This window comes from Truncatella angustata (assembly GCF_020726525.1).
Source record: "Truncatella angustata strain MPI-SDFR-AT-0073 chromosome Unknown BKA67scaffold_5, whole genome shotgun sequence".
NCBI lineage: Eukaryota > Fungi > Ascomycota > Sordariomycetes > Amphisphaeriales > Sporocadaceae > Truncatella > Truncatella angustata.
In genome coordinates, this window is record NW_025763385.1 from 2,224,485 (window position 1) to 2,250,318 (window position 25,834).

At 50.4% G+C, this 25,834-nt stretch overlaps 5 protein-coding genes across 5 annotated transcripts; all 5 read right to left on the reverse strand.

Moving 5' to 3' along the window:
- Positions 1-132: 132 nt before the first annotated feature.
- Positions 133-1,632, reverse strand: BKA67DRAFT_536872 (GLEYA domain-containing protein; the record flags this gene model as incomplete). Its single annotated transcript, XM_046100225.1, has 3 exons — positions 133-816; positions 870-1,218; positions 1,349-1,632. 3 exons carry the CDS (start codon positions 1,630-1,632, stop codon positions 133-135), a joined length of 1,317 nt encoding a protein of 438 aa, XP_045957455.1.
- A 3,202-nt stretch (positions 1,633-4,834) lies between these two features.
- BKA67DRAFT_519161 (ariadne RING finger) lies at positions 4,835-5,786 on the reverse strand (the record flags this gene model as incomplete). The annotated part of the gene is made up of 2 exons (XM_046098073.1): positions 4,835-5,180; positions 5,236-5,786. Coding segments are annotated over 2 exons (897 nt in total), but the record flags the coding sequence as incomplete, so codon positions are not given.
- Positions 5,787-7,673: 1,887 nt separating this feature from the next.
- Positions 7,674-12,852, reverse strand: BKA67DRAFT_310976 (uncharacterized protein). Its single transcript, XM_046096142.1, has 2 exons — positions 9,734-12,852; positions 7,674-9,681 (listed from the first exon to the last, which is right to left on the reverse strand). The coding sequence occupies exons 1-2, from the start codon at positions 12,690-12,692 to the stop codon at positions 7,730-7,732; spliced, it is 4,911 nt and encodes a 1,636-aa protein (XP_045957457.1). The 5' UTR covers positions 12,693-12,852; the 3' UTR covers positions 7,674-7,729.
- A 5,271-nt stretch (positions 12,853-18,123) lies between these two features.
- Positions 18,124-19,121, reverse strand: BKA67DRAFT_310997 (uncharacterized protein). Its single transcript, XM_046096143.1, has one exon. It carries the CDS (start codon positions 18,781-18,783, stop codon positions 18,283-18,285), a length of 501 nt encoding a protein of 166 aa, XP_045957458.1. The 5' UTR covers positions 18,784-19,121; the 3' UTR covers positions 18,124-18,282.
- Positions 19,122-22,977: 3,856 nt separating this feature from the next.
- Positions 22,978-25,009, reverse strand: BKA67DRAFT_647138 (uncharacterized protein; the record flags this gene model as incomplete). The annotated part of the gene is made up of 9 exons (XM_046105942.1): positions 24,454-25,009; positions 24,186-24,345; positions 24,039-24,124; positions 23,978-23,985; positions 23,849-23,923; positions 23,714-23,791; positions 23,391-23,664; positions 23,231-23,310; positions 22,978-23,171 (listed from the first exon to the last, which is right to left on the reverse strand). The coding sequence occupies exons 1-9, from the start codon at positions 24,561-24,563 to the stop codon at positions 22,978-22,980; spliced, it is 1,065 nt and encodes a 354-aa protein (XP_045957459.1). The 5' UTR covers positions 24,564-25,009.
- Between the last annotated feature and the right edge of the window lie 825 nt (positions 25,010-25,834).

Below are 25,834 nucleotides of genomic sequence, written 5' to 3' on the forward strand. Positions count from 1 at the left end.
TTCTTTCATTGTATGTGCGTCTTGAACGCCCACGCAAGCCAAGGGGCGATGTCATCCAGCTTGTACTCGCTCATTACATTCGTGGAAAATCTTGCGCTAGTCCGTTGAGACGCAGGAGCCGTGATGGACATTCTAAGGCTCAGCACCATACGATGCATAAGCCGGTGCCGAGGTCCCATCACAAGAGTGTGTGACCAGATAGTCGCTAGTAGAGCTGCTCGCGCTCAGGACGACTGTGCCGTCAGGCGCGGTGACCTTGACATTGAAACCGAAGGGGCCGTCGCCCTGGCTAAACAGAATGCGAAGAGGAATGTAGGTGCCAGCGGTCGTAGCGTAAGTTCCGACGATGCTGCCGCCATTACCCGAGCCTGCACCAATCTCAGGATATGTCACGTCCAGGAGCGCGTTGGCACGGGTCCAGCCAGAATAGGCGGCGGCGCCGGCCCAGACCAAGACGATGTCGTCTGCACTGGAGACCTCGAATGTAAAGGTGCCAGTCTGTCCAGCATACAAGTAACCGCGGTAGTTAAGGGCAATGTTGTTGCAGTTCTCGGTGTATCCATAAAAGCTGAACCTCGAGGACGTGTATGGGCAGGACCCACTGATGCCACCAGCGGATCCAGCGACGCCAGAGACGACCGGGTTAATGGACTTAAAGTAGGTAGGGTCGAATTGTGAATATACTCCGTCTCTGTTCACGCCGAATGGTGAGACGTAGTAGGCGAACTCTGCACCCTGGTTGTTGCAAGAAAGATCAGGCGTAGGACTTGGACAGTAGATAGCGGTCGACGTAGGGGTGATTGTGACAGTCGTGCTCTTGAAAACTATTAGTCATGTAGAAGGATGCAAAATGATACGTTTCGACTTACAGGAGTGTAAGTTGGAGTAAAGTATGGTGTTGTTAGTGGGGTTGTCGTGGCTGTCGCCGCAACAAGCGTGGTTGTTGAGGTAGTTGGGTAAACGCTTGAAATGATCGTGCTTGTACTAGTGGGAGTAGGAACATTTAAGCAAGAACACGCCAACGAAACAGCTGTTGTGGCGAGATTTTTGAGACAATCAGGTGTAGGAATGCCGGACTTCGTAGTTGAAGTCGACGTTGTTCTGATGCCACGTTTCTCCGCCGCATCAGCAACGCATGTAGTCACCGTAACAGCATCAGCGGTTGCTGTGTATGTGGATATGGGAGCGGTGACCGTATCCAGCGTGATTGTTGGAACGCTATCGGCAAGTCATAGTCAGTCAACAATTCTTTTCTGGTAAAAAAACGTGCTGGTGCAGGGCCAGATCAGAATATCTTGGCGCTAAAGGCGAACAAGAAAAGAGGAGAGAAAAACTTCAATTAACATACGTCGATGTCTCAGCAGTGACTGTATTGGTGCCAGTGGTACTTGTGATCGTGTTGGTGAGGTAGCTGGTAGCAGTTGTGGTTGTATACGCAGTCGACGTCTTTATACCCAAATAGCTAGAGCAGAATGGGGTTGCAGATGCAGCTTGCGACAGGGCAGTAACCACTGAGTCGACAACCAGACAAACTAGTTTGTTCAGGTTTCGGTCTTCCAGATCACCTTGAGCAGTGGGCAAGGCCGTGACGGCCGAGGCGCCCAGAAGAGTTGCGGCGAGTGAGTAGCGCATGGTGATATTACTCTGTCTGGAAGAGAGATGGTTGCCGTGTGGTACAACCAGGTTCTCTTATCAGAAAGCATGTGATATTTATATGAACATCAGAACTCAGTAACGGAATAAATGGTCCTGTCTACAAGCGCTTGTTGGGACCGCACAAGCCCTTTCCGAGCCCGCCGCAGCTGCAAGTCATCGCTGGTCCCTTAGCGCAGACTGCAAAGTGTAGACGCCACTTCAATAGTCCATGTGTCTATGCTGAAAACAACTTTGTCCCTTCTGGTGGCTTCCTGAAAGAAGCTCGAAGCTGGAGTATGATAGACAATTGTCCTGGTATATTGAGTTCTAGATTTCGGAAAATACTGGTTAGTCGGAAGAGCATGTGGGGCGGCGAGTATGTTGACAGCTGAAAATCTCCGCGGTCTTCTCATTGGACGCCCCCTAATCCTATTTCGATTATCTGCCGACGGAGTTAAACCCCAGAATAGCTTACCCACGAAAACAACTGTTGCAAGCTGAAAACCTTCGTCTGCACAGACTAACTATAGTTAGTGCGGTCAAGTACGTGTACCATGCACATGCTGCAATTTGTTGCAGCTGACATTCATGCCGGTGGGCCTGCAATGCGGCTAAGAGTGGCCAGACTTGAAAAACTGCGAGCTGAACTGCACGCACTTCTATTGGTCTCCACCCAACACAGTTGGTCGAGCCCCGAGCCTCTCTTTGCATTCAAAGCGGTCATTGTCCTACGGTAAATGCAGAGATGCGAATGGCGATTCGGCTGACAGCGCTGGGCCACGAGGACTTCCGGGTAAGAAAGGCGTTGTTGCGCATTCGTGACAACTATTCACATGTTCCATTTCTATCATTACTGTTATTGTCTGGGTTTGCTCGACTGAGCTTAGTGTCTACTAACATACAGGAACAGCTTGTCAGACAGCGACCGGGGACAACGTCTACTTTTTCAACGTCCTTCGAGTACAACGCCTCGGACGCGTGTAGGAGAATTACCTGTTCGGGTAATGTTCGATGAGGACGGGCGCGCTTGCGGAAGTCATATTTAACCTTACAAAAGAATACTCGGCAGATCTAGCCTTTCGGCCCAGTCCGCTATGGTTTTTTGGCATACCGCAGTGTGGCCTTCATCTAAATCAGCGGTGTTGTTGTTCGACCCAAATTTATACCCTCAAGAAGCAGGCTTGACCTGCCCGTCATGGAAATGCCCGATGAACTAAACAGGCACTGTTACCGCTTCCAAGTTGAGAACGAATAAAAACACTGGGCAGAGATTAATCAACATGGAACATGGAACATGGAACAAAAACTCACGTCACAGGAGTAAGCTAGATTAGGCACGAGCGTGACACAATAGTAACGAGTACGGGTTCGTACGGTCAAGGTGACAGCTCAAAATAAACCGAATCATGGTTGTCGAAGAAGTCGGGCATGATTAGTCCCGTATAATGAACGAGTGATTGCATCTATCGACTGCCGGCCGTGATATTTTGCAGAACCAGATTGCGGTCCAGTTCGACACGTGACCCATTGACTGTGCAGAGTTGTAGAGTTGGAAGATGTAGGGGTAGCGTACATGGTAAAAATAGGGAACGCACTGCCTATTCATATTAGAGTAGTGAATGTATTCTAACGTATTGTCGATCGCGTAAACTTGTGCGAGATAGGAATTGAGGAAGAGGCATCATGGAGTATGGAGATGCACCACCACATCCTGTAGGCTGTCTGTCGTCCCCAATGCCGTCGGCGCTTGACTGATTTCATGCCTTGGACCGCAGCCAAGTCATCATTGGGCTATCGACCGAGCAGAGTACTCCATAAGATGGTGGACTTCTGTCTCTTTGTGGATCCATTAAGAGCCGCCGATGTTGTCGCTGCCACAACAAAAGCTGTGGACCAGCTCCTTCGTCAACCACCGGACTAGTCTAACAACCACATGAGCTATGCGCCTTAGGCTGGCCTTCCCATCACCATACTAGTTGAAACGAAACGCTCATAGAATATAGTGACCCTACAAATCGGGAACTGGCAGACGGCACAGTTGCGGTGTCTATCCGGCTTGGTGAACCTCAACCCCCCGATGCTTCCAGATTGGCGTCGCTTCCGTCGTTTCCCCCGACATTAACACCAGTGCCAGCAGTAGCAGCGTCCCCACTGGAACACGAGGACCCCGGAATCATCATCCAGGGCCACGACTGGAGCTTTGTGGTTACTGCAGTCATTAATGAACAAAAGGCCTTCCAAAGCAAGATTTCGATCGGGACTACCGAGACTATGCTTGACGTGTACAAGATACTCGCGGCCCTCGCGCTTTTGAATCATCGGTGGGAAATGATTTAATAGCCCCCTTTGCAGAAATCGATCTTTCTTGACATGATCCAGGGATTCAGTAAATACATGAAATGGTGTGGGCCACTAGACAGGACCCAAGCTTGGCCCTCCGCGATGTCTGAACTTCTGAGTCGGGCTGCAAAACTCTAATTCATATGCGGCACTAATCTATTGGAACCCCCTCCGCTCACCATGGTGCGAATTAGTGCTCAGAGTTATTGTGAGCTCCTCGCGAGACCTAGCTCTAAACTGACGGTCTACTGGCCAACGGGCGCCGTGACTGTAGGCCTTGCTGGTGACAGCGTTCACACTGTCGGGAGTCCTGCTGACTAGTACGCGACGATATTAGGCTAGCCTGTAGGTGAACCCCTGGGAGAAGATATCGGAAAGTATTCGAGCCATGCAGTCACTTTGACATTATCATATAGTGGTTCTAGGTGGGAAACCCACCCTGAGAGCATTGGCTCCTTGCAAAAAACAGCAGCGTGGGAGGATTCAAATGTAATGTGCTCTTGAGATTTGAGGGGAACATTTCAGGAATCAGAGGTTAGAGATGTAGAACCTAAGATCAAGAGACGGGAAGAAACTGATAGGCATTTCACAGATGATGATCAATAGTAGTATATTGATGAGTGTGATGTAAGTGTGGGGTGACGAGCAGAGCTGACCTGTGCTCCACTGGATGTTACGCAGTGTGGTTACCCAGGTAGATACCTGAGGCATTCATTAGAGGCAACTGGACGTATCTGAGGAACTTGGCTGCGTATATTGTTGCTGCACTTACTTGCTACTGTACAAGCTTGTCCAGTTGCAAGGAGGAGGCACGATTCGAAAAAGGAGGAGTATCCTAGATAACGACGGGTTCAACGGCCTATAGTCTGTGGCGTCGACAGTCTTCGCAGGCCAGCATGTGACAACGTCTGCAAGACAGGATGTACTTGCGATGCCTCGCGCCACACATCTCGCAGACCTTGCCGCGGCGCGATCCCTCAAGTTTAGTGAACTTCCCACTGTGGTTGCACTCATGGTTTTCTTGTAGCTCCCGCACCATAGTTGCGACGCGCTGTTGACGGATAGCAGGTTCCAAGGGCTGTAGAGCCTCTCTGTCTACTACCTGCTGAGCTCTTCGATTGAGTAGTTCCGGCACCCAGTCGCTACAATGGCATTCTTTCCACTTGACGCCACATCTGTAGCAGAACTCGGCGCCGCATCTACAACTGTAATGTGGATCAGTCTTTCCTTGCACGACGGATGGCAGTAGGTATCACTCACGTCATGTGGTCACAACCCTCATACCGAAACACAATTTCACCGCATCCAAAACAGGGTTTCCAGCCTTCCTCATCAGCCAGACTAATAAGACTCTGCCTTGCTTGGTCTGCTGGACAAGCCCCAGCATGTGCGAGTGCTTTACAGTGCATACAAGTTCTAGCACTACAGGCCTCACACGAAGCATAATCCGGGGTTCGCTGCGCCATCGGAATAAACTTGGCGCACCCAGGGTCAGAGCAGTAGACTCTTTTCTCGCTGGTAAACTCCAGCTCAGCGGTTCGATAGAGGGTCAACTCTTCGACTGACAAGTCTGCCTCGATGGTTGAGAAATCGATTAGTTGGCGATGGCATTTTGGTGGGTAAAGGCTTTCGTCCTTGGCACTACGCAGGAACACGGACTTGAGGCACGGTTTGCAATATATATCACTGCATGCCAAACGCACTGTGGCATGAGGATGAGCGGACTCTCCACAGACATCGCATTCGACTTCAAGCTGGGGCAGTTGTTCATGGACAGCTCTCTGGCGGTGGGCGTAATGGGCCGAAGGGCCCGCAACGGTGCTACAGGCGAATCGGTGACATGCTGATCTGGCAGATTTTCATCTTCGTTCAAGCTTAGGGCGAAATCTCGATCTTGAACAGACTGCGTCTCCTCGATCCTTGATCCTGGGATGGCCACAACGTCAGGACCAACATCATTAGCAATGTCGTGAGCATACTTCAGATCCTTGACCAGAGCAATTGCCTTCTTCAACTCGGCCTCAAAGTCATCGAATGCTAATGCAAAATCCGGCGGATTTTCTTCAATCCATTTGCCGGATTGAAGCTGGCGCTGAGCTTCGATCTCTTCAAGTTGAAGCTGTAGAGCAAAGCTCTGGTCGTCGAGTTGGAAGAAGGGGTCAGCGTATGCCATGACTGAGGCTGGTACTCTTTTGTTCGTCTGAGTTTGGTTGTTAGATTATTGAGTGTTGAGGGAAGTGTGGGAGATGACATTGGTGAATCTCGGCTTAGACTTCAGGACATCTAAGAGGTAATCGATCAGCTTTTAGCGATTGACAGGGGTGAACTCAGTAAAGATAACCTTTGGCCATAATCACACTAGCGAAACCCAAATACGTGAGACGTAAATAAACGATTGTGACAATGAGGTACTGGTCGCAAGCACTGGCCACTAGTTTTTGCTCGATCTTGTGTTTGGTGGCTTTCTCAATCGCTACACCAACTCGATAGTGAGCGAGCTTCATCACTGCTTATAAGTCTTATAATCACTATACGTTGGTGGAATCCAATAAAGACATAATTTCTACTGGCGAGCTACGATAGCGAAGTTGAATGGATGTTGTTGCAGAGATTTGTAACATAAAAAGCATAACTGTTTATTAACTCTAATAGGTTGCTTACCAGGTATCTTATGCCGGTGGTAATGACATAAATTAAGGAGCTAGATTTCGGCACACACGGTAAGTTCTCATAGGTGTTTTCTATGGAGACACACTTTAGAAGTGGTCAATAGTGCTATCTTAGGGGACCTACGAAAGCTTCAATTAGCACAGGGCAGAACAAAAAAACAAATCTCTAAGGTTAGCACGAAATAAGAGCACTACCTGACTAACCATAGCCATTTACTAGCTCCCAACTTTTCCTGGAATGATTTGCTTTCTCATTAAGATGCCACCTAGAGGGAAGAGCCGAGCCGTTTAGCCCAATCCAAGTCCCCCGTCACGTCAACGTGCAGCTTGCAAGTTAACATGGATATAACCGACGAGAAACAGATGACTACATAGCATCCGCTTGGTCGATGCCGCTGCCTGGTGGCCAAGTTGTGCTGGTTAATATTAGGAGAGGGCAGTGGTTACAAAAAATCCACGCGTAAGAGGTGCTCACAAACTGCCACGGAATAATGCATATTCCCACAAAGACCTTGTCCCTCCTGTGAGTGGCAGCCAGTGTGCACAAATAGGGTCGTCTTCACGCAGGACATTGTCAAAGACATGCCGTCCAAGAGACAGCAGGGCCTCGCGTAAATGCTATCAATGTAAATGTTAGAAAGAAATCTGTTTTATTTTATTTTGAATCACTTATGCTATTTTCGAAGAATTGAAATAAACATGTTTTCATATAAATTATTTTAAAGTAAGAAGTGATGGAGAGGTTGGCGGTTGATGCCGACAATCAGCCTTCATGTCATACATACGATCAGCATGTTTGGTTTGGGGTGTCATGTTTCGTATATACGTAATCTCTAGATCTACAGTACCGCGCTCAACACATGCATACCCAAGAAAAGAAGACAGAGAAGTTGAGTGCGCCAATCCCGGGTATCAAGAACAATGCTGGCATTCCTCACATCAGTCTCTTTTTGTCACCTCTCGTACCCCATAGAAGTAAATGCTCGGAAATAGAGCGGAATGCCGAATGGGCTCTAAAAATAATATATATCGTTAAAAAAAAAAGACACGGTCAGAAACGTAAAGGTCGGGCCTTTGTCGGCTTATTATGATCTGATGGTGTCGTCGTTGCCATCATGGATCTCGTCGTCATCCTCGTTTTCGCCTCTTGCCGCTCGTCTAGCAACCTCCCGTTCGTCATAAATCTCTTTGCGTCTTGTGTCCGCGAATTGAAGACAGTCCACGTATGTTGTAAACTTGACGATCTCCCTGAGGAGATATGCAGACTTCTTTTCCCAGTTTGCCATTGCTTTTGTGGCGTTGTTGCCCCTAGGCGTAAAGGCCAGCAGCATTGGCGAGCGGAGCTGATTATGTTTCTGTAGTTCTTCTTCAATGCCCTTGACGTAGTGCAGAAGGGTCTCTAGCTGTTCTCCTTCGGAGAAGTTTGAGGGTCGCATCGATTGTGCAGGTGGTGTCCACTCGGCAATGTGGATACGATCACCGGGTAATTTTGTCTGCGGGCCAGATCCTCCCATTTCAAAACTAGATCGTAAGCTGCTCTGGCGGCTGCGAGTGCGGCTGTGCATAGATGTTCGGCCAGCCGCCGCAGATCCCGGTCGTGGAGGGAGGGGGTTGTCATTTGCGATGGCTGTCACGAGTGCGTTGTTTATACATGCATCGCTCCATCCGTACTCGATATTCGAGATACCACCAACGAGTGGATGAGTTGAGAGGCGTGCGGACCAATAGTTGACTGTAAGCACAAACTCCTTGCTAATTTCAGGTGTGCCAACTTGGAAGAGATGTACGGCTCCTGTGGGTAGACTCAGAGCCCACACATTCGGCCGAGTCTTGGAATATCCAGGGGGAGGAAGCGCGGATGCCAATGTTTGACGCAGCGAGAAGGTGCCCATATTAGTAGCATTGTCTTGCCAGTTGCCGCCACCTACAACAGCCCCAGGTGCCTGCTTGCGTCCCGAGCGTGCCTTATGCCGCATCGACTTGGTAGAAAAGGAGAAGAGGCTCATTTGACCTTTCTGTATGACAACAAAAACCTCGCTCCAATTGCGGTCTTTAGCCTTCTTGTCTATGCCATCGAGGTGGTGCTTGTGAATAACAATTCCCTCCTTGACCCATGGTGGACCCATCAACTCAAGCGACTCGTCATCGAGGAGGGCAGCACCGTTGATCTCGTCACTTACAACAGATCGCGTGGTCTCAAGCTGGTGATCCTCGCGGATGATGGCTTGAGAGAGAGCATTCGCAAAACCGATTGACTGCTGGTAGTCGCCCCTCAAGAAATGCGAGCCCAACGAGTCCATGGACGGAGATGTCTGGGTCCTACCCAGCGAGTAGCGACTCCATGTAGCGGAGGATACCGTCGGACTCCACATAGAATTGCCGTCTTCGAAGCTGGTACGGCTTGACGAGAAGCCACCAGCAGTACCGATTCGAGGGCGTGACCGACTCTTCGAGCTCCATCTTCCGCCATTTTGGCCATCCATGCGACCTCTTGTCATGGATGCAGATTCCGAAGGAGCCTTGCTGAGAACACTTGGGGTGCGCTTTAGCATATTCATGACAGACAAACCACCTTGTTGGTGCGGCCGTGGGGCCTCAGGGGCGCCACCGAACAGGGGTAAGCTATCATCGCGGATTGAGTTATAGATGTCTTTCAGCACAAGTTCCATCTGAGCCTCCCATTGTCGCATATTGCCGTGAAACAGTGACTTCACCAGAGGGCCACAGCTATCATGCTCCACATCACCGCAATCACCGAGCCGGGAGTCAGACCTCGGTGGGATGAAGGATTGCCGCCAATTCTTTCGTTCTTGCTCGGGGGCCGGCGACTCGGTTTCTGAGGGGCTCAGTAAGCCATTCTTGCCCGGGAGAATGCTAGGCCTTTCGAACGCATCCGGATCCGTATCAGCCAGTGCCGCCTTCACGGTGGTCATGGTGTTCTTAACGAACTGACTGCGAGTCATCTTCTGCTCAATGTCTGCCATGTGAAGATCGGTATTCAGCAGCATGATGGAATAGCACATGGTATGTATCACATCTGGACAAAGTCAGCGGATAAGCATTTTGAATGTTGTTGGCAATTAACTTACCCATAGCCTTGAAACCGTGATTAGGATTGCATTCACACCAACGATTAGAAAAAGCGACCAAGATACGATCAATTTGTTGAGTTTCGGCACGCAGGATAAGTCTGTCGCATATCTCACGTAGACCGGTCAGAACGCTCTTCTCGTTGAAGTCGTATAGCTCTATGTAGGCACGGAGCGTCCGTTGGCGAACGAGCCCTTCCTCGCCCATCCAAGCTGCTGCTCGTTCCCTTTGTATGAAATCTTCATTGCCGTCGAAGATACGACGGGCTTTTGATAAATCATCCTCGGTTGGCTCGCCTACAGTAATTTCTGGCTCATCCAAGGGTGATCCGGTCATCTTGGGGCTGTCGATCTTTACACTCGGAAGGGTAGCGGCAGAGCGAGACCGGTAGATCTCCCTGTTAGAACCTGAAGGCTTGCCTGGACTGTTGGTGAACTGGGTCTGGATGGGAAGCCCGAGACTATCTGGTCTGTGTTTCCCTTCTTCATTGGAGATATGGTGCTGCAGTACCAAGCTGGGTGAAGTAGCCTCTTTGAAGGAGGATTCTTCATTGATGTCCTTGAGCTCGGGTGTGGGTGTTGGTCGCGGAGAATCCCTTGGAGTCGTGCTAGGCGGTGTGGGGAATCCACCAGGAAGCCCCTTGGAATCGGCCGGGCTCAATAAGGTGGGCGATCGCGCCGGCGATCGCTCCGTGATTGGTGGGTTCAGTGACTTGTCACCGTCAGTGTCACTGCCGTCCTCGAAGAACGATGTGGCGTCGCGAGTAAGCACTGGCCTTGAGTCCGTCGCTTGTGGAGGCTCCCTATTGGGACTTTCCAGATTGCGAGACCTCCTAGAGCTGCCCGCCATGGCAGAGTCGCGGTTCCGAACGTTAAGAGCAGACACCGACTTGACTGTCCGGATGGTGGCATTAGGGCTGGGATCATATTCGGGCGAAAAGCCGCGGCTCTTTCTCCTCCGTTCGTACTCGCCATCGTCTTCCACATCATACTCAGGTGAGACGTACTCCCTCTCGAATTTGGGCGGCAGAAGGCCACTCGGTGTTGCGGGATTGCTGCCCCTCAGGAAGGGGTTCATAACCTGGCGTAGACTGCTGACAGGGCTGTGTTGTGAGGGCTCGATGGCCATGGTCATGGTGCGCTCGAGGTCCAGGTCCATCGCCTTGGGCGCAGGCGCAGGCGCAGGTGCAGGCGGGGAGACTACGGTCACAGGCGGTTGCGGCATCGGTGGAGGTTCGGCAATTGACTTCTTCCTTCTCCTAAAGAATGAAGACTTCTTCTGGATGACATGCTGAGGTTGTGAGTGCTGTGAATCCCTCGACGGCGGGGCCGAGGTTGCTTTCATTTGGGAAGCAATGTGCTGTGATGTTTTACCGGAGTTTTGACGCTCGATAGTTTCAGCTGATGTTGCCGAAACGGGTGTCGAGCTTGGTGGCTCAAGGGCGCTTGACACATTCTTGGACGATCCGCCAAATATCTTCCTGAAGAACCCCGGCCGCTCTTTTGCTTGTGGTGCGGATGCCGGGGCCACGGCCGGGGGGTCTCGAGTCTTTGATTTCTCGTATCCTACGTTGGGAGCGGGCGCTGAGTCGAGATCCGCAATTGGGGCATGCGGCGGCATGTCGTACTGTCGAGGTTTCGAGGGGGGAGGGCGGCTCGGGGCGCGGCTCACTGGCCGTGACTTGAGACTCTTCTTGCGGTCGGAGTGGTCGTGGTCTTTCGGCAGGGGCGGAGGGGCGGGTGTCAGTTTAGCTGCAGCCGACCGACGAGGACCCCCGGGAATGGTTGGCGTTGGGGCAACTTCGTAATCGCCGTTGAATAGGGAGTTGTTGGAAAACTCTATATTCCAGTCTCTATCGTTGCTGCTGTTGTTGATGCTGTGATGCACGGGCTTGGAGGAGTGGCCGTAATCGAAGCTGGTAGACCTCCTCCCGATTCCATGTGTGATGCGCTGGCTGCTCAACACCTGTGCATAGCCAGGATCGAAACTGTTGGTGCTGCTGCTCTTGCTGGTCTTGCCGCCTCTGGAATGTAAGGGTCGCCCTCCGCTTGTCCCAGATCCAGGTCCAGTTCCGGGTCCAGGGCCCACGGTGTTGGCGCGCTGGGACCCCGAGGATGTCTCGCGCATGTTAAGGCTATTAATTCTGCCAAGACTCGACTGAAAGCCGGAGCTGCTATTACTGCGCCGGCCACGCGAGAACTGACTCGAAATACGACTAGCGGCGTCGTCCGTCCCCTCTAGGTCGGAGCTATACGAGTATCCATGTCCGTTGACATTTTGGTTCCCATGAAAATTATTGTAAGAAGAGCTACTATGCATGCCGCGCCCAGCACGAGCATTGCCGTGGCCCGAAATGCCCGACATCGTCCTCACCTCCTCCCCGCCCATACTCACACTCATACCCATGGGCATGGAAGAGCCGTAGGCGGCTTCGTTGTCATTGTCAAAGGGTGACATTGGGGTCGACGGGGTGTCGATTTGTGACAGCGAAAACTTGTCCAACGACATGAGCATGTTGGTGACGAGCGAGTCTCGAGTAACCTGACGTGCTGGCAGCGACAGGTCGTGCGAGTCTCGGTAGTTGACCGGCGATTTCATAGAAAAGTCCATTCCAAGCCCGGGCTCGTTCTCCTTGTTCGCCATGGTGTCAGTTGGTGTGTCATTGTCGAGGAATGACTCCCCAAAGTCGCGATCTCTGTCTGTGTCCCTGTCTCTGTCTCTGTCCCTATCTCGCCCACTACTCGAAGCTGCGGAGGATTGTGGTTGCACTTTAAGCGCCCGGCTCGACACAGGGGGTCTGTTCCTGGAGGGTATCGGCGGCTTTCGCTGGGGTGGGCTTGTGGGCGTCGCGGCTCGCCTATTCTGTTGCGAGGAGGACTTGGGGGTCGCAGCCAGAGTATTGATATTCAGATCTGGTCGTCGGCGGTGTGAACGTCGACTGCCCTCCGTTGAATGCATTGAATCGTGGAGGAGGGAGGGACGGAGGGGAATGATCGGGCTACAGTGATCGAATAGGGCGCCATGCAGCAGAAGGATGTGCTACTACCGTATGCTGTAACTAGTCGTGATACCACTAACCTAGTGACGGTCGTAATAATCCTTGGATCGCAGGGCTGTTGTCGTGCCCCCGGCCGGTATGTACACTTTGTCGATTTAATTGGCGTCGGTAATTAATTATGCAGTGGTGTTGCTGGCGGGAAAGAGGACGGAACATGAGGTGATATGAATGATATGACAACTCAGTATGTAGGAGAAAAAGATGCACAATCAATTGGACAATGCCTGAAGCCACCGAAATAATCCCCAAGAATGATGCAAGAATGGAGTACCATCTATCACGGGTTCGCGAGTTGGGGAAGTGGCAAAGCCGACCTTCGACTGTATCCAAAACAGAAGCTCAAGACGACTCGCAGGACCCCCCTCTCGCTTATCCGCAAAGTCTGAGAGATGCCTTACTGGAGAAATCTGGGGGGGGGATCAAGTCAAGTTTGTTGATCCAAGTTAAGGGACGAAACGAGTTGACAGGTACTGTACGGAGCAATTAGATAAACTGGAAATTGAACAACAGCATGCATTTGCATCGGATCATCACGCCAATAAACTTGTTTGGGATAAGCCCGAGGTCGCTAGAAGCACCGTTCGCTCATATGCTGGGATGGGATGGAGGGAACAAAAGAAACCTCCCTCAAAATGCTGTCGCCAAAACCAAACTAGTCTAACTAACTGCATACCTTACCCCGGCTGCAATGTACAGATCAGTAACTTACCCACACCCACCTTGCCAACCTAAAGCCAGGAAAGTCGGAAGCTAGAGGTGTCAAGAGCATCAGAGCATCAGAGCATGAGCTTTTGCTGAGCTTTTGCAGAGCAATTGACTGGGGTGGGTTTACTAGCAAGGGAGCACAACTCCGCTTTGGTGTCAGCCGGTCCGTATGACGAGTTGGGACGAGGTCTTGCATTTCGACGAGGGCACTGCCGCCTCGAGACCGCATCTGCATCTGCCACGAGTGCTCCGTACAAGTCAGTCAGAGAACCTCGACAAAGACAGCGTCCAGCTAAGCCCGAAATGCGCTCTTGAAACACCGCGTCAGATCGGTAGTTGTAATAAGTGATTGCCATGTCCCCCAATTGAGGCTTGTCATGTACGCGTGGGGTAGCCAATCCAATGCGTACCTAGGGGACTGTCTCGCAGATAAGTTCGACAGCTTCCACACGCAATCCACAGATCCGTACCTCTCTGGTGAATTAAGAATCCGGTGTCTTGTGCTTGTTCGCGTTGTATTTGGCTTTCGGGACGGGATGGGTCCCAGGTTGCCCAGGAATAAGAGCTATCGAATTGGGAAACCACAAAAACGGGGATCGCTACATGTGCATCAACTAGCCTAACCTCTAACTTCTAACGATGCTCCCCTTATCCCGGTCAAAAGAGGGCGCGACACGATGGATGCAAAGAGCCAGCAGTAGCGCGTCTGACATTGATTGCATCCTGACCTGGGACAAACAAAGTAGTTCTCATCAGACGAGTCATGGGGTCAAGGCCTGAATGCATAGAACTGTCTCCTCGTGACAGAAACTTGCCGACAACGTTTGGTGAAAGGAACTGCATGCGGAAACGCAATTGCCGAAAACTGTATCTCGGGCTTTTTTTGGAAATGGGGAGATTGGGAAGTCTTCCAGAATACTGCCAGCACAACGATAAGTGGGGTCAAATGTTGTTCTTAATACATAGTACTGCCAGCTATACTCCCTGGATTGCCATTGCTCCGAAATGAGTCGTCGAATCAACAGATAGTATCGAGTCACCCGAGTAATACATGCCGATAAGGTGAAATGGGAATCGTGAAAATAACGTTTTTCTTCTTCTTCTTGCTGTTTTTGTCAAAAGGTGTGCAACATAAGATCACTGCTGTGGGTAACCGAGAAAAAGCAACAGCTTCAGTTGTCAGATTTTGTTGACCAGGCCTGTCTGGCATTTTGCTGTTCCTGCATCACAAGCCTTTACCCGTTCGCCCTACGGGCAATTCCTAGGCGCCCGCTAATGCAGACAAGCGCGCCATCCTCTTTCGACGTGTTTCCTCTAATGCGCCTCCAAGAAAAGCGGGCTCGTGCGACTCGGAAGCCACCATCATCCTTCATCATGACTTTGTCTTCAGTGGCTAGTATTGTTTAGCTGCCCCGGGTGCGTAGTCAGTCTGCAATCTTCCAAATGGACGGGATACAGACTTCAGGAGCAGATTGGATTCTGTCACAGTTTGGAACATATTTGAAGGTTGATGGAAGAAGGTTGACTAACCTAGTTCGCGGCCAGCAGCTGTGCAAAATAGGGGTTCGTCTTGGCACACATCTGGTAGACTCCCATGTGCTTTTGAAAGACAAGGGTCTCAAAAAAAACGACATGTTCGCCAACCCGCTTCAAAATATGTTCAAGGATACCACTTGACTATGTACATACTACAGATGCGTATGTATGACAATGTAGGCGGTGTATGGCCATTTGACATGATGGTGATTTCGCTTCTATATTCGTACAGTTCGAAGTCCGAATTGGTGACTGTGTTTCCCCCCCTCTCTAGACAATAAGGACCCTGCCAAAAATGCAATTGTCTGATCATTCTCGGGGGAGTCTGATCGCAGTCTCAAAGCGGCACCACCCCACGTTATGTAGGCAGTGGTACTTCCAAGCTATACTACTTACACAAGCGCGTCCAACCTGCCGGTTTCACACGTGGACATTGCTCTACATAGGTACTGCTTTCTTATTTCACAAAAGTTATACTCCGTGACAGAGTTGAAATCGAACGAGAAGCCAGTAACGTGAGAAACACAGGTAACACTGCATTGCCACTCTTGACAGTCAATATTATCGGCTTCACGCAGAGTAGAGGTCGGCAACTCCTGTTTGTTTGAGCGCCAAATCCGCAAGCAGCCATTCATTTTGATATTGGGTTTCGGCTCTGCATGAACTGCTGTCATATGCAGAGGTGGAAATAAAGCGGAGGTCTGTCCCGGCTGGCAGGCCCGGCTGCATCCAATAAAATCTGATTCGTTTGTGTTGGAGCTTTGTCGACGCGACGCGACCTGGATTTCAACACTCAACTGCAACTGCACCCTAACCTATTAGTAGTTTAGGAGGGGGGCTGTCTGTGCTGTTGGCAAATCATCCCCACTTGGCTGGAGCGGGTCAGGTTGCTTGTTGCTTATCTCTACGCAATCTGCTGCCATGGCATCGACGACTAATGTAATATCTAAGGTTAGTAAAACTGGCTACGATGCATTTATGCGTCAAAGAACAGAGACAAAATCGTGTTACCGCTCGACTAGTGTGCCGGCTGAAGGTCCGCACAGCGGCCTCGTTCTTGCCCCCTCAAGCTAGCCTTGCGGGACGTAGCCAGAGCCGCAATGCGCCCAAATGCTCAGCAGGTAAGTTTACAGCGCTAGGTAGCTTCTTGATGATGTGTGAAGCGAGGAGTCTCGATATTTATAGACTTTGGTGTGTTGTACGAAATGAAAGAGTTAGACGAGGAAATCTGGTTAACATGATACTATCACATTCACGCTGGTAAGACAAGATCACGGTTACGGAGAATCAAAATATATTCCAATCTAATGATTAATCAAAAAACACTAAACCCAGACTGACGGGATGTTACATCCAGCATGCAGTAATGCTGCTGTATACCTGCCCAGAAACACTAACCCAGGCAGACGGGATGTTACATCCAGCACGTAGTATTGCTGCTGTATACCCGCCCCCCATATATAACTGTTTATAGAATATCACCGTCAATCTTTCTATCAACCACCCGACCGACAGTGCCACCCGCACCAAATTTAGGCGGCTACTGGTAAACGCTTATCATAGTCACACAGATCATGGCATGGTGCGAGACGGCTTGACGGTCCTGGTGATCCAGGCTGCAGTCGTCGTCGTCATGATGCGCGTTATGACGACCTGGGTGATATTGAGCGGGCAGTGCGTCACGTTCTGCCATCTGCCGTCATGCCAGACTTTGCCATTGTACTCCACCGAGTCCGTGGGGATGGGAAATTCCGTCGGGATCGGGAAGGTCGATTTGCCGTCACAGATCACTGCTCCCGTGTATGTGGTGTAGCGTGGGGGAGCGGTGCCCGTGTGGCCGGGGCCAGCCACACCCTGACCCGAGGTTGGTATCAAGTTCGGGAAGTTGGTCCCGAATGGAGGAAAGAAGGGAGCAATTGGAGGAACACCAGTGCCCGGGCTACCCGAAGGAACAGCAGTACCCATGCGACCCGAAGGAACACCAGTATACGACACACCTTGACCCGAGGTTGGTGCCAAGCTCGGGAAGTTGGTCCCGAAAGGAGGAAAGAAGGGAGGAACTGGAGGAAGACCAGTACCGACGCGACCCGAAGGAACACCAGTACCCATGCGACCCGAAGGAACACCGGTATATGACACACCCTGACTCGAGGTTGGTCTCAAGGTTGGGAAGCTGGTTTCGGTAGGAGGGAAGAACGGAGGGATTGGAGCAAGACTAGAACTAGCATCCTGACTCGAGGTTGATGTCAAAGTTGAGAAACCAGTCGTGGTCGTCTTGAACTTCGATGAAGATGTCGTGGGTCCAGTGCTCTGGGAGCTTGTCACCGTGGTGGAAATGCTCGTGGAAGGGTTGCTGGGTGCCAGGGTACTAGTCAGGGATGTCCGACTGGTAGTTCTTGACAAGGATGAACTGGTCTTCGTGTTGCTAGATACTTGAGTTGAGGTCGACCTGGTTGTCTGCGAGACGTACGAAGATGTCGTTGTACCACTTGTCAAATGGGCGGAGGTTGAGCTAGTAGTTTGCGAGACGAACGAAGATGTAATTGTACTACTTGTCTTTTCGGTAGAGGTCGAGCTAGTAGTGTGCGAGACGAACGAAGACGTTGTTCTGCCACTTGTCCTTTGGTAAGAAGTCGAGCTAGTAGTCCGCGAGACGAACGAAGATGTCGTTGTGTCACCTGGCCTATGGGCAGAGGTCGTGGTGATACTTGTCATCGAGGTAAGGGTTGTGCTGGGAGGTAGATCGGCCGTGGTCGACGTGGGTACAGGGCGAGTCGATGAAGTGGGCTTGGAGGTCGTGGTGGTGGTGGTGGTTGTGACGGAAGTCACGGGATCGTCCTTTGCGAGATCTTTGGAAATCTCGTCGTTCTGGATCGCATCTACCATAGGTCCTCCCTCGCCACGCTTCGCGATATCGACGACTTCTTGCATGTTATCGAAGATGGAGTCTTCGTGAAGCCGGGCCCGCAGGTCCTTGAGGAACTGCTCGTACTTTTCTTGGAATTCGGGGTGCGTCCTCGACCACAAATCGTCCTTGTTGCTCCAGCCGAGAATCGACGCCAACAACGTAACGGTTTGTTCGATGCCATGGTTGCCGGCCTTCTCTTCTCCATTCGCCTTCACGTCTATCGTACGTAACGCTGCTTGATGGGCAACGAAACGATCTGTTGAGAAGATAGGTCAGGATACAAATTCCCACGTCGATGACGCCAAACTCTAATGCTTCAAGCTTCTCAGGGGGCGCGATATTCACTTACAAATTGGGTCATCTGTCGTATCCCGGCCAGCGACTGCATCCGAGATCGCGTTGAGTCGTTTGCAAACCTCGGGTCCCTCTTGTGTACAAAGGAGATCGAGACTCATCTGCATGGCTGACCTGCTGGTCATGACCTGGAGTGCCAAGTCCGAGTCCATGAGCACTTTCATGACTGATGCGAACCGCCCCGAACCGATGCTTTCGACGTTTTCGTAGCCCATAAGGATCTGTGGAGTATAGGTGTAAAGTCTCTGTGTAAAGTTCCCATACTCTGGCCTGTCCTTGAGTTCCTGGACAAGATAGTGAGGATCGTCCTTCGCCTTTTCGAGTGCTTTCATTGCTTGCACAATGGCTTCATTGGTCTTCTGTTCATTCTTTCCATCATTCTTGTCATCATCGTGGCGCCGGAGAGCAAGGGGCAAGCCGACAGCAAGTCCAATGAGCGCAAAACCGAAAAGTCCCAAGCCAAAAATACCGGCGGTGCTTCCCATCATGTGGGCCAGGTTTCCTGCGGTACTTGTGACTGAACCATGGGGGAAGAACTTGAACGGAGTACTCCAAGTAGGTAAACTCAACACCGGCGTCGAGAATTCCCAGCCTGGGAGGGTTAGCTTGGCCCTATTTATGAAGTCGGGGATATTGTTCGCGGGCCCGATGTCTGGGAGCTCGAACTGCACTCGTGGCGCACCCCGGAGAGGAGTCTACAACAACCATTAGTCCGTGACACATTCTTCAGAATGAAAGCATCAAAATCGAAGATGGAACTTACATTCAGCACCTGCTGTAGGATATCGATCGGAAGCCCATTGATGGGTCCTGGCAGCGGCGGACTCGGGATAGGACTCTGAGGCGGAGTCTGTGGGACTAAGAGTCAGTTCAAAGTCCGAAATTACAGGAGAACAATTTTCTGGTTGTCGAGTGTCAATCTTGGGAGCAGATGGACCACGAAAATAACCTCGTTCAACTGATATTTGATGAGGCAAATCTTATAGAACATCCCTTGGAGGATGAGAGCTGGCGCCTTTGACGCGGATTTCGGCAAGATCAAAATACTGGGAGCACATTGCGGGGCGGGCCGCGGGAACTTGCGCAGAAAGTTGGACTTACATAGAAAGGAGTTTCGCCGCCATTCGGTGGGTGACCATCTCCGGGAGGTCCGGGAGATCCAGGATGTCCGGGGGGATCGCCCTCTTCGGGTGGATCATCCGGTTTTCTAGTCATCGTATGGGTCGGTTTGCTAGTCTGGGTATTGGTAGTAGTGGCGCTCGAGGTGATCGTGCTCGAAGATGGGTCTTTGTCATCATCATCTTTGTCGTCATCTTTATGGCACGGCTCGGTAGGCTATGCATAGATATTAGTACATTATCCAAAACGTGCCCAAACAACTCTTGGTAGGGTTTTACTCACAGGATTAGTCGGTCCGCAAGGACCTGCAGGATCATAAGTTGCGGGATGCTCTATTATTGGACCGTCGTGCCACGATCGCCACTTGTCATTTTGCTCCGTGAAAGTAACAAATCCTCCAGGTTTGGAGACAATCGTCACCAAATCGGACGTGGGCAACAACTTGTCTTCGTTCTTCAGAAGTCTGTCAAGCGGACCAGACTTGTATGATTGTTTCAGACCATCGATCAGAACGTCCCAGGCTTCTTTGACAGCCTTTTTTGCTTTAGTAGAGTCGCCGTCATGGATGTAAGACTCGGCGTAGATCATGCGTCCCCAGTTGACGAGGACGTTGTCATAATTTTGCGTCAAGACCTTGGTCCATATGTCTTCGACGTTACGGAGCAGATGTTTATCAGTGGACACTGACTGTGCGTGAGCGCGGGACATTAAATCGAAAACAGTCTGTGGCCGTCCCTTTTGGATACCATGGGGACGGATGTCGATATTTGGGGCATTGGGTTTGTTCCAAGAAGCTCCGAGTTCCCTGACCACCCACGCCTAAGTCAGCAATGTCCTTACTACTATCGTACAACGCAATCAAACAAGAAAATGGTACAGGCATCAAGGACAATGTAGGGGGGAATAGGGAGTAACAGGTAAATGAAACACGACAAAAGGGAAACAAAGGAGACATCATTCGAAATGAAGCGATATAATTAGTGTTCACTCTGCGAGGCCACTCGGACTCCTGATGCGATAGTCTGAATAGGAAGAGAAAGGTCCAAACGGGTTACTTACACGGGATGCAGAACGTTGTTGGACGTCCAGTACTTGTAGAAGTCTGTCGGAATTTTTCCATGCCTCTTCAGCCCTGCATCGTTGAACATTTCATATGTCCATATCCAAGGTCGGCCCGTAGCCATCCGGATCAGTGCCTCGAGTCGCGTATGGAGGAGCTTCATCTGCTCGCCCTGCCTAGGCAAGTTGCCAGGGAACCTTCCCGCGATGACATCATTTGCACGAGTCGCGAGATTCCAGATCATGTGGTCGACGTTATTAGCAAGTGCTTCCCAGGGTCGTTCTCGAAAGTTTCCATAGCCACCCGTCGAAAGCGTATAATAAGACTCGAGCAACTTGGCGTAATTATACGCGAATTGATCCGTATTAAGTGAGCTGAGATCCGGGCGCGCACGATCATGCCAATCTAAAGGGTGATCGGGTGGAAGGGGATTCGGGTCCATTGGTTCAATATTGATCAGATTACCTGGCGGGGGTGTCAACCCCGAGGTGGCTGGATTGATGGTCAAGGGGCTATGTCGAATTTGCTTGTTGGACCAATTCCAGTTGTGGTGGTTTTTCAGGAACGTCGGGTCCATCATCGGCTGCGTCGCAGCTTGGATCCATTCTTCGACGGGAAGGCGGTTCTCCTCGATACGTCTGAAGGCAGTAACGCTCAGAGAACGGTGGGTTTTCAAGGCATCAATGATGTCAAAATATGCTTGTCGCATCGCCGTAAATTCATCAGGGCCTTTTCCTTTGCCGGACTTATTGAGGAGCAAGCTAGCTCTGTAGCGCCGCCCGAACTCGACCATTATGTTGTCTTTGTTATGGCATAAGATGCCTTCCCAAGTTTTAGAAATGAACCCGTCGATTCTTTGGGGGATGTCAAAGTTGTGTACCGTAGAAGGAGCAGTTCTGATGGCGTCTTGCATATGTTGCCAAGCTATTTGGTTCGCAGGGCGGCCAGGGGTAAGGTCATGATAACCAACTTCCTCGATGAAGCTGGGCTGCAGAGGGATATTCACACCGCCAACATTCTGGTAATTGAAGCTGAGTTGCCACTGAGCCGGATCAGTTTTGGTAACTTTATTCCATGACGCCTTGTTGAACGACCACCCGTTCTCGGTGCCAGTCTGTACCAGCGTGTCTAGTCGTTCGAAAATAGTGTTCAATTCTTTCTTTACTATTGCGCCCTGTTGACTTTCGGGGAACTTATCCTTGACAAGCTCTCGCACATTCTGGCCTATAGCGGCTCCTGCTCTGGAGACCATGTCGTTCAAGTTGTTGGCAACAGCGTTCCAAGGTTCATTTACATAGCTGTAGGGGTCAAGAGAGGAGCCACCACGCGTCAAGGTATAGGCCGCATCGAAATACTCATTCCAATCTGCCAACGCACCATCCCAGCGTAGCGAGTCGAATACCGGACGTGGGCGAAGTGTTTCAAACCCTCGACCTGGTGCTTGACGCTTAGTCACAATGTTGTGGCTCGAATCCGTGTGGTCTTCAGGGTCCCGACGGCCTTTGATTTGGATTGAATCAATAAGAGGTGATGCTAAAGCCGATGCAGATGCAAACACGGCCAGGTATGAAGTTAGCCATATCCCGGCCCATTTAGGCATAGGATTTGACCACCTTAACATTTTGAGACTGCTTGCCGTTGTGGGAGAATAATATATGATTGAGAGGTTACTTGAAGATAAAAAGAATTCTTTGGAGTATCATGGAGAAAAGAATCTTAAGAGGAAGAGAAAAAGTTTCTGGATCCTGGGTCTTTCAACGTTACTTATACACACACTGGAGGATGCCCGCGTTTGAGAAGAATACCTAGAGTCACTCTTGCTTTTCTAATTCCGATTCTCCACCGCTCGAGGGGAAGAAAACAATATGCGCATTAGACACCAATTGAGCAAGTTTGACTTCGGAGCAGAAAAGCTCTTATCGGGCGTAGTTAGTAACGATTAGATACAACCACGGCTCGTCTTGAACTCCCTCTTGGGCCCGTATTTGGACATGGTGGATGATGAGCTTTCAGATTATTATTGTTATATCAACATCCCAAGTCGTGAACACGTCAAAACTGGAAACGCCTCATTTGCATAAGATGTGTCCGTCGTTCCAGGAGCTTAATTTCGGAGTAGGAAAATATTGGGTAACTAGAAGAGCAAGTATGCTTGCTCCACCTCCGAGAACATTGGCTCGACACAATTTCGCATGTACACCAAGCCATCACCGAGAAAGCGTTTTCCGAGTCCCACTTACGGCATCGAAGCATTTAGTATGGCGTTCTAATGTTACTCAGGACCCATCTCCGCACAACTGTCAACTGTTCGACATGCATTACCAAATCCATCAACCCCACAACGGGAACATTCAACATTTATTGAGATAACTTTTAGTACAATTACTGAATAGATGACCTGGCTCGGTCGATTCTTGCTATTATTGGTTATTCATCTATTACTGTACAGAAGAAATTTCTATGAATGTGATCTACCTGCTTGTTAAACCAGTACGCAGAGCATCTAAGCATATGTATAACAGAACGCAGCACAATTGATATCCATCACTGTGCTGATCGCAACATCGTCTGTCAGACCATTAAACTCAAGGACTGTGTCAAGAGTGATGTTGGTATACGCGACAGCGCCCATGAAGTCGAACGGGTATGCAAACATGGTATCAGGTCCAGCGATATCGATACTGCGTGCTTGCCAATCTGCAAATGAAGTGTCAAGATTGATATCTACGCTGAAAGGGCTTACAAAGAGAACTTACCAGCTCGCTGCCATTGGTTCCACAGCCGGTCGAGGTTCGCATGGTGAAGATAGAAGAGCGGATCGCCAGGCGACGAGTACCTAGGTGTTGAACATAATTAGTCGACAGACAATCGCAGTAGGCGATGACGGATATTGCTCAGGCATGATCCAGTACTTACATATTTCCAATGGTGCCTATATCGCCACCGACACCGAGATGGCCACCGGCGTGGTAAGTCATGCCGGAGACTTCGATACCAGTTCCTTGAGTGCGATAGTCGTAGACAGCAAAGGAGTTTGCGGACAGGCCCCAGTCGACAACAGTGGTGTTTAGGGTTTGCGTGATCAACCATGGACTGAAATCCCGTGTAAGGCATTGAGGGTTGTATTCGATGTTGCTACCAGGGCCCATGTTGACAGACATATTGAGGAACGGCCCATCCTCAACGCATCCTGAATGTACTTTAGCAATGCACTAGCAACATCCACAGTTCTTACTCACCGCCACCAGTCTTGTAAGGGATCTTGACAGGAACATTTGTGGTCTCGTAATCAGTCGTGTTCACGTAAGGGCCATTTCCTATCAATGATGAGAGGATGCTTCGATATTGATGCATAGAAGATTCTTTCGACATACCTCCAAATCCGGTCATATTGTCAAATACAGGTGAAGCTAGGAAGCCTTCTTCTGAGTCTGCATCCAGAGTCCAATCTAAAGATAGGGTTAACATGACCTCCTTTCACGTAATCTTGGTGGCAACGTTACCCCAGTACCTAGAACTCGTTAGTCAGCCAATACATAGTACTCTTTGAGAAGAGCCGCTCACGGTTGGGCACCAGTGTATCCACAGGTGCCGCGAAGCTCAGTTTCGTACAGCTTCACGTACACTCGATGCCAAGGCTGAAAAGGCCCCTGCCGCAGGTTGAGTTAATATTTGATCTGGATAGCAAAATTAGTAATGGCAGATGCTTACGGTGAAGTGGTATCTCTCTGTCAACGCGATATGCACACCCTGGAAATCATCAAAGCGTGAGACGGAGCCAGGTAGGGTATCCGACAGCTGGGCCGGCGTTGATAGCAGGCATTGGACCGCAGAGATATACTCGAGTTTCTCTTCATCCGACAGATTTCTCCTGACCAAACGATAGTGTTAGGGTGGCTGGTATATATCATTCAGAACGCCTTGTGCAAATGCTCGGGTAGCAGAGCACAACGTAGTCATGGAGGCAGGATTGACTTACCACTCCTTCCGGACGAGCGTATTGGAGCAAGAGCAGCTGGTGTCATTAGTAGCCGACGAGATCTGTGCGAGCACTAGGGCGGCGGCAGACAAGACGGTAGAGTAGAACATTGTGGCAGGCTAGGAAGTACCTGGTTGTCATCAAGGAAAACCACTCGTTTCAGCTTTGGTTCAGTCGTAGAATTTGAGTCAACAGTGAAGCTCTAATCATAACCGTGTAAATTGGCGTATACGATCAGCGTCTGTGGTGTGATGTGGCGCGCACAGTCAAAGAAATTGACCTGTACATGCATGCTGCAGCCAGGAGACTTTACATATGTATATGTAGCCTGACATGCCGGTAGTATTAAGTAATTTACAGTCCAGGGAGCTCTGTCTCGTGGATCACAACTGGGGTCAAGCAGATGGGGTGCTACTCTCCGCGTTGAGTTGCCACTATAGCTGAGCGGGAGCCATGTGTGGCCTTCAATAATCTCTCGAGTGGGACTACATATCGAGTTCATGGTAATATTGGTGCATGAAAGTCTAGGCATCGCACCGCCTAGGTGCGGGATCTGTTCAGTTGGAAGTGATCAAAGTCCCCGCGGAGGGCGCAGGCATGTGCTTGCACATCTAAGCATTGTCCAATCCATTGCTTGGAATCGTCACGGATATTTGTCCAGAACAACTGAACTATTTTAGTGGAGTGCTGCATATACCCCACTGCTGGCGTGGTATGATCTGAGAAACTCGTCTTTCATGGTTTGAGGCGTAGGAGAAGCATCCGGGTAGCGAGAAGAATAAATGGCAAAGTAAGGATTGAAAATTCTACCAGGATCAACGCGTTCAAAGCTAAGTAACTTATAGTAGATATCCATAAGGCTATGCTGGAGTCGGATGAACCTTGCAGATATACATCCCTATCTCGGCCTATCATAAGGTTGGAGTCAATAAAGCGCCTTCGGGAAGCGGGGACATGCGCAGCGGCTTGTTCGGGAAGTGGATAGTTGTACCTTTCATCGATGTAACTATTGTCTCGCATGCTCCAGGTGGTCTGCTCTCCGGTTCAACTTACAGACATTCGCACCACAACCAGGTACTACGACGATGATGTTGCGGCTGAATTGCTTGACCCCGCTCACAAATACTATCCGACGGCCCCCGATTCTTGCATTGAGCAAGGATTAAGATTCGCGGCAGACTTGCCCAATGTTGCTGAAACCTCGCCCATGGGCGAGGGTTGAGATGGCAAATCGACAAGGAAGCAAGAGCCGCTGGAAGTCCCACCCAGAAGGTGTTGGTAGGGACGCTGTCTCGTTTCCTTCTTCAGAACGAGCCTTGCACTTTATCTCGCTACTTGACTTTTCACAGCGCCAAGATCCCACACAATCAATGGGTGCTAA

What these genes read in the sequence shown, in the direction of transcription:
- BKA67DRAFT_310997 (XM_046096143.1), bottom strand. Translation starts at nt 18,783, where the DNA reads ATGATGGGAAGCACCGCCGGTATTTTTGGCTTGGGACTTTTCGGTTTT.
- BKA67DRAFT_310976 (XM_046096142.1), bottom strand. Translation starts at nt 12,692, where the DNA reads ATGCATTCAACGGAGGGCAGTCGACGTTCACACCGCCGACGACCAGAT. An exon ending in TCACGGTTTCAAGGCTATGG is followed by an intron (nt 9,682 to 9,733) that starts GTAAGTTAATTG and finishes GACTTTGTCCAG; the next exon opens with ATGTGATACATACCATGTGC.